Below are 14465 nucleotides of genomic sequence, written 5' to 3'. Positions count from 1 at the left end.
AGTGTGATGAGCATTAAAGTCACCAACAACAACAATATTGGCTGGTGGATAAAGAGAGAGATGGCTTGTTCAATTTGATCAGAAATAAAATTGAAAAGAGTGCAGTCTTGAGATGAAGGAGAGTGATGTAGAACAAAGAGAAAGGTGAAGTGGTGCTTAATATTAACAAATATTTATGATATAAACTAAACAAGAATTATAAAAAGGTATAAATAAGTCAAAAAGCTTAACAAAAGCACATAAAAGATTAGTTGGTGGATTTCCCAACAATTAAGTGAATTCTTACATATGTAAATGCCCATGCCAAGTATGTGACTATTGGAGTCTTTACGAATTATAGGAAGATAACCATCAATACTAAGATCACAAGATGAGACAGCCGAACTCAAATTAGTCTGACAAAGAGTAAGTAGGTCTGGTGAACTTTGCAAGAGATTAAACTCAACAGAAGAAAAGTTACTTTGTAGACCACGAATATTAGTGAATGATAGGTTTAGAGATCTTGGTGATGACGATGGTTTCTTGTGTTTTATAGTTTTTGGTACTTTATTCATTTTTAAATTTATTAAAGAACTTGACTCAAAGCATAGATAGAACTCAGTACACTATTTAAAGGTCCAAGCAATTGCCTAATTACAAACTACCTTTACAAACAAATTGCTTAATTGCCTATAAAAAAATTGCCTTACAAACAAATTACTTTACAAACAAATTGCCTAATCACCTAACTTATCACTTTAAAATAAATGCACCAAGTTTTTGAAGGCTTTAAAGATTTTTTAACAAGTTAAAGTTGTTGATAAAAGTTTTTTATTAAGATTATGGTTTCATAACTTTTTTTAAAAAAAAGGTTGGCAATTATGTTAGTGGGAATAATCAATGATTTAATATTTCTGTTGATTTTTTAAATTCATATCCATGTTTTAAAAGTTTTGCATCCATGTTTTAAAATAATGAACTTATCACAAGTTGTTGTGTTCTAATTGATTTTAAATAATATAAAAAATTTTATGATTTGTAAAATTTTCTTTGTAAAATAATATAGAAACAGTTTTAAAGGCAATTTGAAGATACTCTTGAATAGTAATGATCCTGGAATTTTTGACAAAATAATTTATGTAAGGTTTTCAAAATTTTGACCCAAACTGTAGGCAAATGCAATTTTGCAGTCCAATAATTTATTTCTAACTAGAATTCCTGCTTGTGTTAAATCATTTTGTCGCTTTCTTTTCTTTGTACTTCTTTTTTATGTTTTTTTTTTTTTTTTTTTGGTAGTGGTATCTACTACAACTACATCTACTACCGGGTCACTTAGATCACTCATTGAATCAATTTTAGTGAATGTTACTTGAATCATATTTTATTTGATGTAAAATATGATTCAATTAACATTCACAGCGTAGGTTTGTTCAAAGTGGATTTTGAGGTTTTTCACAATTGACAGTATACAGTATATACAATAATGTCAATAGCTACTACGCTTATACTGTCAATGACCAGGGTATAACCAGAGTGAATAGGAGCCTTAGTCAACCAACCTTGAAAAAAAAAATTAAAGTTGTCATTGTAAAAAATAATATGCATGTATATAAACATATCAACAATTAAATAACTAAGAAATCAGATTATTATTCTAGCTTTTAAATAGTGAACTTTTTTTTTTTATTTATATTGAAAAATTAAGCTAAACCGCATTAATTTACAAATAATAATATGTTATACAATTTTATTAAGTGCAAAATATGATGCTGTAACATTACACAAAGTATGATATTTGAGCTATTTTAGTAAAACAATCGTCTTAAAATAGGATGACAGAACTCAAAAGATTGCATTAAAAAATCTTCTAAATAAGTATGCTATACAAACTGGTCATAAACCATCCTTTACTAATCTCCCAAAAAATCCCCAATTGGGGATATTGATAATTGGGGAAACAGGGATATTTTGGGTGATTTTTTACAAGAGCAGTAAAAAACTCTGAAGCTTCTAAAAATGTTTATAGATGGCTGAAAATACATAATTTCGTTCTAGCTAAAAACCAACCGAAATCAAGAGAAATGCAAAAAAGATAGAATATTCCTTCAGAGAAGTTTTACAAATGTTACAAAGAAATCATTTTTCTAAGACTTCGACAATTGAGACAATAAAACAATGAAGTCATTGAATTATGAAGTCATTGAATTTGTTTTTAAAGCTGGCTTTAAAAAAAAAATTCAATAACTTCCTAGCAATAGTAAACAAACATTTGTTTTCTGGAGAATTGTTTTGCTGATAGATGTAGAAGTAATGGTTTCAGTTGTAAATTGCAGCAGCACAATGTGAGGAAAACCATGGAGAAGAGTGAAGTTTGACTTGGAATTGTCGAGAGGGAATAAAAGATTTATGCCAGCCTGAATCCAAGAAGTTATGTAAGAAACATATTTGTCAGCAGGAAGTTGAAAGATTTTTACCCAAGGTAGTTGTAAGAGGTACAATGATAAGAGATTCTGATGATGAAGAAGAATGAGATAATAGTTTTAGAGAAATCAAACCATGATCAGAAGCACCTAAGGGTGAATTTGGAGAAACTGAGCACTAGGATCAGAAACAAGACTTTAGTCGAGTAGAGAAGGTAAATGATTTAGGTTGTCTGGAAAGCGAGTTGGAAAGTTGACTATTTGAGTTTGAGATTGAGAAAGGCAAAAGTTGTGGACTTTAATGCCTGCAGAGTCACTGGCACTTGAGCCAAGCCATTCAGTGTGATGAGCATTAAAGTCACCAACAACAACAATATTGGCTGGTGGATAAAGAGAGAGATGGCTTGTTCAATTTGATCAGAAATAAAATTGAAAAGAGTGCAGTCTTGAGATGAAGGAGAGTGATGTAGAACAAAGAGAAAGGTGAAGTGGTGCTTAATATTAACAAATATTTATGATATAAACTAAACAAGAATTATAAAAAGGTATAAATAAGTCAAAAAGCTTAACAAAAGCACATAAAAGATTAGTTGGTGGATTTCCCAACAATTAAGTGAATTCTTACATATGTAAATGCCCATGCCAAGTATGTGACTATTGGAGTCTTTACGAATTATAGGAAGATAACCATCAATACTAAGATCACAAGATGAGACAGCCGAACTCAAATTAGTCTGACAAAGAGTAAGTAGGTCTGGTGAACTTTGCAAGAGATTAAACTCAACAGAAGAAAAGTTACTTTGTAGACCACGAATATTAGTGAATGATAGGTTTAGAGATCTTGGTGATGACGATGGTTTCTTGTGTTTTATAGTTTTTGGTACTTTATTCATTTTTAAATTTATTAAAGAACTTGACTCAAAGCATAGATAGAACTCAGTACACTATTTAAAGGTCCAAGCAATTGCCTAATTACAAACTACCTTTACAAACAAATTGCTTAATTGCCTATAAAAAATTGCCTTACAAACAAATTACTTTACAAACAAATTGCCTAATCACCTAACTTATCACTTTAAAATAAATGCACCAAGTTTTTGAAGGCTTTAAAGATTTTTTAACAAGTTAAAGTTGTTGATAAAAGTTTTTTATTAAGATTATGGTTTCATAACTTTTTTTAAAAAAAAGGTTGGCAATTATGTTAGTGGGAATAATCAATGATTTAATATTTCTGTTGATTTTTTAAATTCATATCCATGTTTTAAAAGTTTTGCATCCATGTTTTAAAATAATGAACTTATCACAAGTTGTTGTGTTCTAATTGATTTTAAATAATATAAAAAATTTTATGATTTGTAAAATTTTCTTTGTAAAATAATATAGAAACAGTTTTAAAGGCAATTTGAAGATACTCTTGAATAGTAATGATCCTGGAATTTTTGACAAAATAATTTATGTAAGGTTTTCAAAATTTTGACCCAAACTGTAGGCAAATGCAATTTTGCAGTCCAATAATTTATTTCTAACTAGAATTCCTGCTTGTGTTAAATCATTTTGTCGCTTTCTTTTCTTTGTACTTCTTTTTTATGTTTTTTTTTTTTTTTTTTTTGGTAGTGGTATCTACTACAACTACATCTACTACCGGGTCACTTAGATCACTCATTGAATCAATTTTAGTGAATGTTACTTGAATCATATTTTATTTGATGTAAAATATGATTCAATTAACATTCACAGCGTAGGTTTGTTCAAAGTGGATTTTGAGGTTTTTCACAATTGACAGTATACAGTATATACAATAATGTCAATAGCTACTACGCTTATACTGTCAATGACCAGGGTATAACCAGAGTGAATAGGAGCCTTAGTCAACCAACCTTGAAAAAAAAAATTAAAGTTGTCATTGTTAAAAAATAATATGTATATAAACATATCAACAATTAAATAACTAAGAAATCAGATTATTATTCTAGCTTTTAAATAGTGAACTTTTTTTTTTTATTTATATTGAAAAATTAAGCTGCATTAATTTACAAATAATAATATATTATACAATTTTATTAAGTGCAAAATATGATGCTGTAACATTACACAAAGTATGATATTTGAGCTATTTTAGTAAAACAATCGTCTTAAAATAGGATGACAGAACTCAAAAGATTGCATTAAAAAATCTTCTAAATAAGTATGCTATACAAACTGGTCATAAACCATCCTTTACTAATCTCCCAAAAAATCCCCAATTGGGGATATTGATAATTGGGGAAACAGGGATATTTTGGGTGATTTTTTACAAGAGCAGTAAAAAACTCTGAAGCTTCTAAAAATGTTTATAGATGGCTGAAAATACATAATTTCGTTCTAGCTAAAAACCAACCGAAATCAAGAGAAATGCAAAAAAGATAGAATATTCCTTCAGAGAAGTTTTACAAATGTTACAAAGAAATCATTTTTCTAAGACTTCGACAATTGAGACAATAAAACAATGAAGTCATTGAATTATGAAGTCATTGAATTTGTTTTTAAAGCTGGCTTTAAAAAAAAAATTCAATAACTTCCCAATTAGAGAACATCTTCTTAACAAAAAAAACATTTCAAAATGGAGATTAAAAATGTGCACGGTGTTTCGGATTCGCTCAAATAATCAAAAATAAGAAGGGATTAATAAAAAAAACATTCAACGGGTAAAATAAATTTTATACGGGAATATAATTTAATTAAATACGGGAATTTAAATTTAAAATTTAAATTTAATTTTAAATTAAATTTAATTAAATTTAATTTAATTTAATTAAATTTAAATAAATTAAAATTAAATTTAAAATTAAGTTTAAAATTAAAATTAAATTAAATTTAAAATTTAAAATACGGGAAATTAAATACGGGAATAATCTATGGAAGTTAGAGGCTTAAATACATACATCAACTGATTTAGAAAAACATTCAAAGGAGTGATGCTACATCAATTTAGAATTTGGATTGTGCTTCCCCGACCCAAATTCTAAATCGATAGGGTTAAAATCAGGAGAAATTTTCAGCACTTTATTCCCACATTTTACACATTGAAAAATTTACTTCTGCCTTTTACCTATGTCGTTAACATATTGTGATATAAGTTGATCATTCACTGATATAATTGCAACAGGTATGTTATATTTGAAAAGAATTAAAATACATTAAAAGACAACAAAGTTTAAGCCTGTTTTTATGCGCTAAGCCTATTAGCTATTGAAGCAGAATCAGCAGCTCAATTAAATTTAAAAGATGTTATAGATCGATTTGCAGCTATGAAGTTAAGAAACAAACACTTATTAGATTTTTAGCTTTCTAAACATTCTGTAACATACTATAATGTAATATATGCAGCTTTATATCTAATCATAGTTTTTATACGTGAATAGATTTGCACTTTTTTTTATGTCGTTTTTTTTAACTGGAAGTTCAGTGACAATAATAAGTAACGATATCTAATATCAGACTTTAGTTTGTAATTTTTAAAGAAAAATATTTTGTTTTTTTAATTTAGAAAAATTAAAAAGTGGTGGAGAAGAGAGTATTCTAAAGAATACACTCCTCCGCTATCAAAAGATGATCCTTCTTTAATTAGATACATTCATGATATGGGATGGAACAGCAAGGTAAAATTTTATCATATTTTTGAGTTTTATCAATTATTTTCCTCTCTTTCTATTTTATTTTATACTAATTTTTATTTGTAAAAAGAATAGCATTTTTTAACTATATGTTTCATTCATTTACCTTCTATTAAAGTCTGGGTACTCTTAAAACTTTCTTACTACGTATTTAGATCTATTATTAGATATATATTATCACGATACTTGTATATTTTACATGTTTTAAGCTTTGAAACACTTTAGCCGATTAAGATTGGTTTAAGATTGTGTTAGACACTTCAGAAACAAGCAGTTCTGAAACATATCGAGAAACATTCAAAATTAAAATTTTTATTTTATTTTACATGTGATAAGAGATAATAAGTAACAAGAGGTAACAATAAAAAAGTGCAACAAAAAATTAAAACAGGTGTACATTAACATTGACATTTTAAATTTAATTTACATTCATAATTTACTTAAGGCCTTTACCTTCGTAAGAATTCACTTATTTGAGTAGAAATCTTTCGTCTTCCTGCTGACAAATGTGTTTCTTACATAACTTCTTGGATTCAGGCTGGCATGGAATCTTTCATTCCCTCTTGACGATTCCAAGTCAAGCCTCACTTTATATAAAAACTTATAGTTGGAGATTTATTGTTCACTTGCGATTTAATAAAAAAAACCCGCATTTAAGAAGTGAGCTATTGCTTCACTAATTATTAGTGTATTTCATTCAACCCCACAATTCTCCTTTACCGTTTTTTACTCATAACTTTTTTTCCTAAATAGCAAATTTAATTTTGAAAAAGGATTTTTGATCAGCGTAAAAAGTTATACCAGAAAATTTTTAAGTTCAATGATATCAAATTTAACTTCCGAGAGTTTTAAGTTAATTTTTCAAAATAATGAAAAAAATCTTATTACGCATACGAAAACTTAAAAATTAAAAACAATTTTTTTTTCATCAAAAATAAAATTTGATATCATCTTACTCAGAAAAGTTTTTTCTACAACGTGATTTAAAAATATTTGCAAAAAGATTATCCAATAATTAATTAAGAGCAAAAGAATAAACATTGTCATAACTATTTCTTTCTACCCGCTATTTTATTTTTACCCTGTTTTACTCTACTTCTTAAGCTTTTTTTTTTTTTTTAATCAAATACGGTCTTAAAAAACACTCTATTATAAAAGGTTGGGTCTTCTCTATTTTATATTTTAAACCAATTAAATATTTATATATATACACACACACAAAGTAGTTTTTTTTAATTCCTTGTTTTTCTTAAAAAATTTTGCAAAGCATTTAATTTGCAAATTAATGAACTGTGACACTTGCCGGTTTGATCTTGCAGCACAAGATTGTGGCTGTGTTAAAATTAACCTTTGCTTGCATTGTATCCTCGGTCCATTAATGCGTTAAGGCATTAAATATTCTAATCATTTAAAGTAATTGAATAATTTAAATTGAGACACATGTATACCTGAAGTATATAGTTAAACATAACCTAAAATAATTGAACAATTTATATTAAGATACATGTATACCTAAATTATATAGTTAAACATAACCTAAATAATTAAACAGTTTAAATTAAGACATGTATACCTGAAGTAGTTATACATAACCTAAAATATAAAGACATAAGAGAAATAAAAAAAATTTTTCGTTTTTTTTTTTTTAATTTTTTAACTTTAAGTTAAGTTTTCATAGTTTAAAACAATTGATTTTATACTGTGTCGATCATCAGGAAATTTTATTCATTAAGTTATCTATTCATTGTAAGTTATCTAGCTATTATAAGATTTATATTTTTAAATTTTTTCTTTACTATATCTTTTGTTATATTAGGAACCTATTTTATTAAATAAGTACTTGGTATAACACAAAGTATAGTGTTTTACTTTTCCGAAACTTTTTGGTGGACAAATTTTCACGGTTGTGCTAAAAAAACTTGAAGTTGATGAATGGATTTTAAGTTCGGTTGAACAATGTTTGAATATTAATTTATCTTTATTTTCTATTAAAAACCAAAATACAAAGCCTTTTTAAAAATAACATTTTAAATGGCGCCCAGATTACTTTACTCATGCGCTAAAAATGTATTATTTGTTTACATTTCTTAAGGGTACTGGATACCACTTTTTTAGTTCTATTCTATTGTATCTTCTTTTTTTTTTAAATTTATATTTTGAAATGAACTGTTAAGGGTTTGTAATAATAGCAATGTATTAATAGTCACATTTTTCTATAATTTAGAATGAAGTTGATGACGAAATGGCAGAAGGAACTTTGTTCGTAATTCTTAATTTCTTGTATCAACACTCACGAGATATAAGTCCAACGGCATTTATTTTGCATTGCTACCTTATCAGTGTTTTAACTTGTTTTATGAAACAATTTTTAACATTATAATATCGATGTTCATTGATTTCTTTTTGTTCGTCTTAAAACTATTCTATTAAATGTTCTTTTTGTTTACACCATTATATCGATAAATGAACATTTTAAACTAAAATACATTCAAGACTTTTAATTGTTTCGATATTATTTTCTCGTTATAATTTTTAAATGTTTCGTTATTATTTTAACACGAGTAAAAAAGTTATTTATGCGTAAAACTATTAGGGTAGATTCGGGTAGGTAATATGAGCACCTAGGTAATATGAACATGCCAAAAAATTTCTAAGATGTGAGTAGTAAAATTCAAGTTTTGTATTTTTTGACTTTCTGTGGTATTAATAGAAAGCAATATATAGTATTAGCGTAAATTTTTACGCAAAAATTAGCGGCTCTCATCTTATTAAAACGCTACTCAATTTTTGTGTTGTTAAAATATTATCATTACGCATGAAAGAAACTGTGGCGTGAAATTTTGTTGTTGAAATTGAGAAATGTATTTTTTCATTAATTATTATAAAAAACATATTAGCTAGAAATCCGTTCCCTTTTGTTTGGAAAAAAATGCATAAAAATATTTGTTTTTAACTTCATTCAAAGACTTCATTTTCGCGTAATATGAGCAATAAAAAATGCCGAGTATAAAATACATACTTGTAACTTTATAATTAGTAAACTTAGACATACAATGGAAATTTTAACCTCACAAAACTTACAACTTAACACGTTTTTATTGCTAAAATATTAATGGTGTTCTGAATAGTATTATTACAGTTTATAGATAAATATGAAAACAAAATTTATTTAAAAACTGGATTGAAAATAAACTTATACAAAGTATTTTATTTTCAGTCTTTCATTTTTTGTGTACCGTTTGATTTGAATGACGTTTATTCAGTTAAACCCATCCTTTAACAAGATGTTTCTGGTTAATTTTTTACAAAGTTCTTTTTTGCACTTCAATTGCATGAAACTCCAATATCTTATCACTCATTGATGAGACTATCCAATCTCTCATCACTCAATCATAATCTCTCATCACTCATTGTTTTCGATCTCTCATAACTCAATCATCACAATCTCTCATCACTCATTGTTGTTCTCAATCTCTTATCACTCAATCATCACAATCTCTCATTACTCAATCATCACAATTTCTCATCACTCATTATTGTTCTCAAATGTGATTTTACAATCTTGAGTTGAGTGAAAAAACACTTTTTTGATGCTACACCATAAGCAACTGTAATTACAAGAATGTTTATGGGTTTATTTCAGTATGTCCTTTAATTTTACAGCATGATACAAAATGCCTTACAGCGTCTTAGCTGATGTTATTGATGACTTCTTCTTCATCACCTTCTTCTAAACAGATATCTAACAAAATTTTCATCTGGCTTTTCAGAACATGAACGTCTGAAATTTGATCCTTGTATCCAGGCAGAAAAAGTATCTTTGCTTTTTTTAGGTTTCGAAACTTATATTGTCCCTATTCAAAAGAAAACTAAAGACTTTGGTAATGGGGCAAATAGTTTCTTAAAAGTTGCCATGTTTTCGGTTGAACCCATGGCTAAAGAGTCTATGACCTCTTTAAATTTTTTCCGGTAAAAAGTTTTCCTCTACTAGGGCTGTTAATCTATGGTATCGTCTTTAATCGTTTTATGTATCAATGTATAATTTATATCACCGCACAACCATTAATAACATTTGTATTGTTACTGATATTTTGTAGTTTCTTGTTTTCAATTACATTAATACTGTCAATGACATTAAATTTTAGACTTTCTAAATTTTTTTGTATTATTTTTATCTTCTCAATGATATTCTCTATGAAGAAAAGAGTAACAACGAAATCAAAAGTTGTTACTTTTTTCAGAAGTTTTAGAAAAGATTTAGAGGTTTGACAAACTTTACTTGAGCGATCTTGCTCTAGGTTTACGAGCTGTATTTGTTGTCAATGTGTTTGATTTTTTCCTTTAAATGACTAAATCTTTTTTGTGTTTGTGAAGAAAAGTGAAGAAAAAATGCAATTGTTTGAAGACATTAAACAATTCTTGTTTTAAAGTATCAATATTGCAGGGATGTTCAAGACCAGTGTCAGTTCTGTGGTTTTTCAAGGTATGTAGAACACATTATGGACAACTTCCTCTTTTACATACTTTTGACCTCCCTTAAGTTGTCTAGACCTTGGACTGGCGTAGTCATAAGACTATGCCAATTTTAATGTCTGTTCAATTTTCAAAAACATTGATACCTTAGTGAGCACCTTCAGATTCCCTAAACGCTAGCTTTTTACTTCCTAATTTCTTACATGTATGGATAAAAACTATTTTATTAAAAAAATATTTTTATTATTCTGCACTTCTATTTTTTGTTCTTCTATCAGAGCAAGTTTCTTGGGTTTATCAATAAAGTGATCTATATGTTCCTTTTTCATAAAAATGTGACAACATTCACTAAATGCAACTTTATACGCTTGAGCGGGAAGGTGCGCTGGAATTTTTTCAAATTTTTCTTTCCCATAACTTTTCAACTTGAATCAAAATCTTACCCCAACATTTATCCAAGTATCTTCAGTTTTTACCTTCTTTCCAACACCCTCGGTAAAAAGACAGAAGACAAAACAAAATGCGGCATCCTTCTGGGTGCTGAGTTCTAAATGTTCAAACTCTTTGTACCACTGGGGATTAAATCCCCTTACTTGGTAAACTAGCAAGTTTGGTTGGCGCGGCCCTAACTGGAGTAAATACAAATTTTTATTGTTCGTAATTGTATGTGGACGTAAGTCTGTGTTATGGCTTATCAATGCTGATGCATCTGATTTGTCAATTATAGTATTTTGAGCTTTGATATCAAGTTTTCTAATAAAAGTGTTTCCTATTTCCAAAACAATTTTTGACATTTCCACAACAGAAGTTGCTAAATTCACTATTTCAATTGCAGAGAACTTTTCATTTACTAACTCTTCTTTACAATATGTTTTATAAATGTCACTACATTCTTTAAGATTATCAATTAAAACACCCAAACTCCCCGTGAGCAAATGCCAATTTGTTAGTTCATTGCTTACTTTGTCTTTTTTTCTCTGCCAGGAGACTGGGACAATTGATTAGATGATTTACCCCAGTCCATAATTTATTTCTGTAATTTCCTCTGCTTGTTCCTGGACGACAATGTAACTCAGGTTTTTTCCTTTTGCATCCTTATCTTGAACTTCTGAACTTACTCGTCAAACTTTTTATCAGAAGATGTTGTTTCTTCTTTTATGGATGTACCACATGTTGAAGTTGATGGCTGAATTATTATTAAGTCTATTAACTTTGTATTTTCACTACTTTGTGTTTCATCATCCACTTCGACATCTTTATCAGCATTCAATTTTTCGGGTTTTTTTTGAAGCTAAGGAGGCTATAAAAGAATTCTCTGGGGCTCCCACTGTTTGCATATGAATCTTTATTACTACGAACGGATCTTTCATGACTGGTTTTATAGTCGTTATTAAAAACTGCTTTGCATACGCAACATAGTACTTTATATCTTTTGCTTTTCATAGTAAATACTATGAAAAACAAAGGCAGATACTATAACTCACCCTAATTTTTAAATGAGTTAATTTTTATAAAAGATTTATAAGAATAATAATTTTATCATATACTCATAATAATACTTTTATTCATATTAAACCTTTTCCTACAAACCTAGACATGACCATTTTCCCATTTAGGAAGTTCCCAACTGTCCCATCTCGTGGCAAGAAAATTCCCAACTTTTAGACTTAATTAACTAATAATAGCTCCATTAATCAAGTTAACAATGAGCGTATTTCATTTAACCCCATCGTTTACCGTTTCCGTTTTAAACTCATAATTTATTACCGGAAAAAATGCAATAAAAAAAAAACGGTTTCAGTTAACTTATTTTTCTAAAAACAAAAGAAAATTAACACGCGGCCAAAATTGTTACAATTAATCAAATTATTCATATTTTATTCAAATTTTTACAATTTATAAAAATTTAAAAATAATAAATTTAAAAAATAAAATTTAATTTTATATCGTTTTATTCATAACAAAAATTTCAACAACACATGGTTGGATTTAGGAGGTTAGGGCTTAAAAGCCAAGCCCTGCACATTTTATGGCCTTAAAATTTCCAGGAGAACCTTAGTTTTTTTTTTTAGGTTTCATTTAAAAACACCTAATACACGGTGGCACAAAAATTGCCTCCTGCTTTCAAAATTGTCTCGAGCCTCTAAAAGTATTAATCCGACACTGCTACAATATGATCGAAAAATATTTGCAAAACGTTTATTAAACATTTAAATGTCTATAATTAGTGAAGTGCAAAAGAATAAACATTTTCATAACTATATCCTTTATTTCTACCCTGTTTTACATAATATAACTTTAAATATTTTCTTTAAATATATTTAAGACTATATTTAATTGAAAATAACAAAAATTTAAATATATTTTCGAATTTTAAACAATTAAAAAACATGTCGTTGCATATATAGTTGACAGAGCCGTGGCTAGGCTACCCCAAACCCCCCTTGAGTTTTTTGAGCTAAAAAATAAGTCTTTAAACTAAACCCTTATAACTAAAATTAAATTAAATACTTTTAACAAGAAATAATATGAGAGTGTTGTTCAACCTCATGTTACTTGTTTAGGTCTTTTAATTTTCAAGAGTAGGTTAGCCCTCTAAAAGTTACAATAATTCATTAAAAAATTAACTAAATGGAAAAAAAAAATTACAATCAAAAAATTCTTGAGTAGTCCTTGTCCGCGAGAACAGTCTTAGTCCGCGAAGAACTGTCTATTCCCGCCAAAGCGTGCTACATTTTATTTTGTTCAACTCTTAATTAATAATTCTTAATCGATTAGAAAGAGATTGTGACCCACAGTCAATATAACATTATTCCTAAGAGTCAATAATAGAATGGCAAACGTTTTAGTTGACAAGGATATATTTTTTAAAAGAATTCAAAATGTTTATCAATATTGGAAAGTAAGTTAATTTAATATTAACTTTAAATAAATTATAAAATAATATTTTAAATTATATTAAGTAATATATATCAAAATTTTAGTGTTATCTCTTCATTTTCGATTAACTTATTCATGTTTGAATAAATTGTTGTTATTACATTTTTATTTGAATGAAACTTACATTTTTTTGTCCTAAAACTAAACAAGTTGTAATAAAATAGAAAATCCCACATTTATCTAATTTTAAAAAAACTATTCGCATACTATTTATCAACTTGAACTGACTAAATGGTATTTTTGACTGATTAAATTTTTTATAAATTCTTTATTATTTACTGTTATATTTTGGGAAGGATTTACAATTAGATAGGTTTTATTTATTTGCAAATAATGGGCCATTCCATATCAAATTACCTAATAGATTTATGGGTTCTATCTCAGATTTGCTTCAGATAATCACTTGTGGTACGAATAAAAATTATACATTAAAAATTAATTTTTCGTTAGTAACAGCCTGATAAAAAATCATTTTTTTTTCAAAAAATATTGTAATAAAAATAATAAAGTAATATTTACTTTTTATTTTTCAGTATTATATCATTTAAATATTAGGGTTCATCCACAAATTACATCACCCAATAGGAGGGAGAGAGGTTAGCGGTTTTGTATCAATATTAAATAATAATGATTAAATGCTCTAACAATAGGACAATTTTCCCTTAGGTCCAAATAATTTAGAGACCCCTTTAAATTCTTGCTACATATCAAAAAATCTTTAAATTCACATTTACGATGTAATTGCAGGGCTCAATTAAGCCTATCGCAATTGTTTTTTGCAATTTGTTTCTTTTTTTGTTGTGATTTTTTTTCTTTTCTAATTTAGCTTTTTTTGGCCATTCTTAAAGATATAGAATCAAAGTGTTAGCCAGGAATAAGTTTTATACAGCATTTTTACGAAATTGGGAATTTGTAATAATGTTGTCTTCCTCCTCCTCCCTTCTCATATATTTCTTTCTCCTGCTCCATACCTTTGCTGCACTGGGTCTAAAATTTAAAA

The 14465-nt window shown here is 27.7% G+C and overlaps 2 protein-coding genes across 3 annotated transcripts in view; both read left to right on the top strand.

Moving 5' to 3' along the window:
* LOC100207337 (lipase maturation factor 2) overlaps nt 1-8553 on the top strand; it is a 48611-nt gene extending 40058 nt beyond the window's left edge. For both annotated transcript variants that reach the window (XM_065820299.1, XM_065820300.1), the window contains exons 17-18: nt 5926-6037; nt 8277-8553. In XM_065820299.1, coding sequence (XP_065676371.1) covers nt 5926-6037; nt 8277-8432 — 268 coding nt within the window. In that variant the 3' untranslated portion in view covers nt 8433-8553. The remainder of the gene's footprint in view (nt 1-5925; nt 6038-8276) is intronic.
* A 4530-nt stretch (nt 8554-13083) lies between these two features.
* The window catches only part of LOC100205632 (FACT complex subunit SPT16), a 58085-nt gene continuing 56703 nt past the window's right edge, over nt 13084-14465 (top strand). Inside the window, exon 1 of the mRNA XM_065819908.1 lies at nt 13084-13427. Coding sequence (XP_065675980.1) covers nt 13359-13427 — 69 coding nt within the window. The 5' untranslated portion in view covers nt 13084-13358. The remainder of the gene's footprint in view (nt 13428-14465) is intronic.

Source organism: Hydra vulgaris, chromosome 15 (genome assembly GCF_038396675.1).
Source record: "Hydra vulgaris chromosome 15, alternate assembly HydraT2T_AEP".
Taxonomy (NCBI): Eukaryota; Metazoa; Cnidaria; class Hydrozoa; order Anthoathecata; family Hydridae; genus Hydra; species Hydra vulgaris.
Note: the sequence above shows the minus strand (reverse complement) of the source record. Positions and strands in the feature narration are given on the sequence as shown.